The 1,083-nt window shown below is 44.0% G+C and overlaps 1 protein-coding gene across 1 annotated transcript in view; it reads right to left on the reverse strand.

The window, feature by feature from the left end:
• Positions 1 to 814: 814 nt before the first annotated feature.
• Positions 815 to 1,083, reverse strand: part of LOC110315455 (fibronectin type III domain containing protein 3C1-like) — a gene marked incomplete at both ends in the record, with an annotated part of 3,911 nt that continues 3,642 nt past the window's right edge. Inside the window, one exon of the mRNA XM_021189507.1 lies at positions 815 to 921. Within this exon, the coding sequence (XP_021045166.1) occupies positions 815 to 921 (107 nt within the window). The remainder of the gene's footprint in view (positions 922 to 1,083) is intronic.

Raw genomic sequence — 1,083 nt, forward strand, 5'->3', positions numbered from 1 at the left:
CTTGTATGCTTCCCATGGGTGAGGGAGAGCATGAGAATCTCAATTGCTTCCATTCTCAGTGAGTAGAAGAGGCAAACTTCCTCCTTCTTTTTTTTTAAATTTAGATATTTTCTTCATTTACATTTCAAATGCTATCCCAAAAGTCCCCTATACCCTCCCCCCACCCTGCTCCCCTACCCACTCCCTCTTCTTGGCCCTGGCTTTCCCCTGAGTGGGGCATATAAAGTTTGCAAGAGCAAGGGGCCTCTCTTCCCAATGATGGCTGACTAGGCCATCTTCTGCTACATATGCAGCTAGAGACATGAGCTCAGGGAGTACTGGTTAGTTCATGCTGTTGTTCCTTCTTAAGCAGGCAGAGCTCAGTGTACTGAAGGGATTGGAAGGGTCCAATCCTCAGCCTGGAACACTGGAGAGATCATCTATCTTGACTCTCTATAGCTACCTACCTATAGCATGATTCACTCCATCTCCTAGATTTGGAGATAATGATGGTTTCCTTATATCAAAGGCCAACACCATCATCAATTTGAGTATTTTCTCTCTCCCTGTGAAGCATTCATATTCCCTAAAGTGGATGCTACCATTCACTGCCAAGGGCATCTGACAGACAAAGACTGTGTCACCCTGGGATATTGAATGGTCCCTCTTTGGGCTGGCCTAGTAGTCTAGGTCCAGGATGTGCCCGCACTAACTCTTTTCTCTGTTTACATCACATCTCTCCTGATCCCTCCTCACCTGAATAGTATAACTTTTCTCCTTGTGTTTTATGTTTTCACCCAGAAAGTATGGGTTCTTCAGGAATTAGTTTACTTACTGCACATTTCTTTGTAGAGGTGGAGTACACCTTTCTGTCCTGGTGAGGACCTTTTGCTTTTTTGTCGCACACAAGTGCTTCTGGCTTCCCATTAACAGAACGATTGTCTACAAAACATGTAAAATACACTCAGTTTCTCTTCCCCACTCAAATTTGCCTTTGTAGTAGGGATGTAACCCAGTGAGTTGTGAATACTAAGCACACACTGCATCATTTGGCTCCACACTAAGACCCTAGTTTTAGAGATGTTTCTTTAAAACAATACAACC

This window comes from Mus pahari, unplaced genomic scaffold, assembly GCF_900095145.1.
Source record: "Mus pahari unplaced genomic scaffold, PAHARI_EIJ_v1.1 scaffold_12497_1, whole genome shotgun sequence".
NCBI classification, from domain to species: domain Eukaryota; kingdom Metazoa; phylum Chordata; class Mammalia; order Rodentia; family Muridae; genus Mus; species Mus pahari.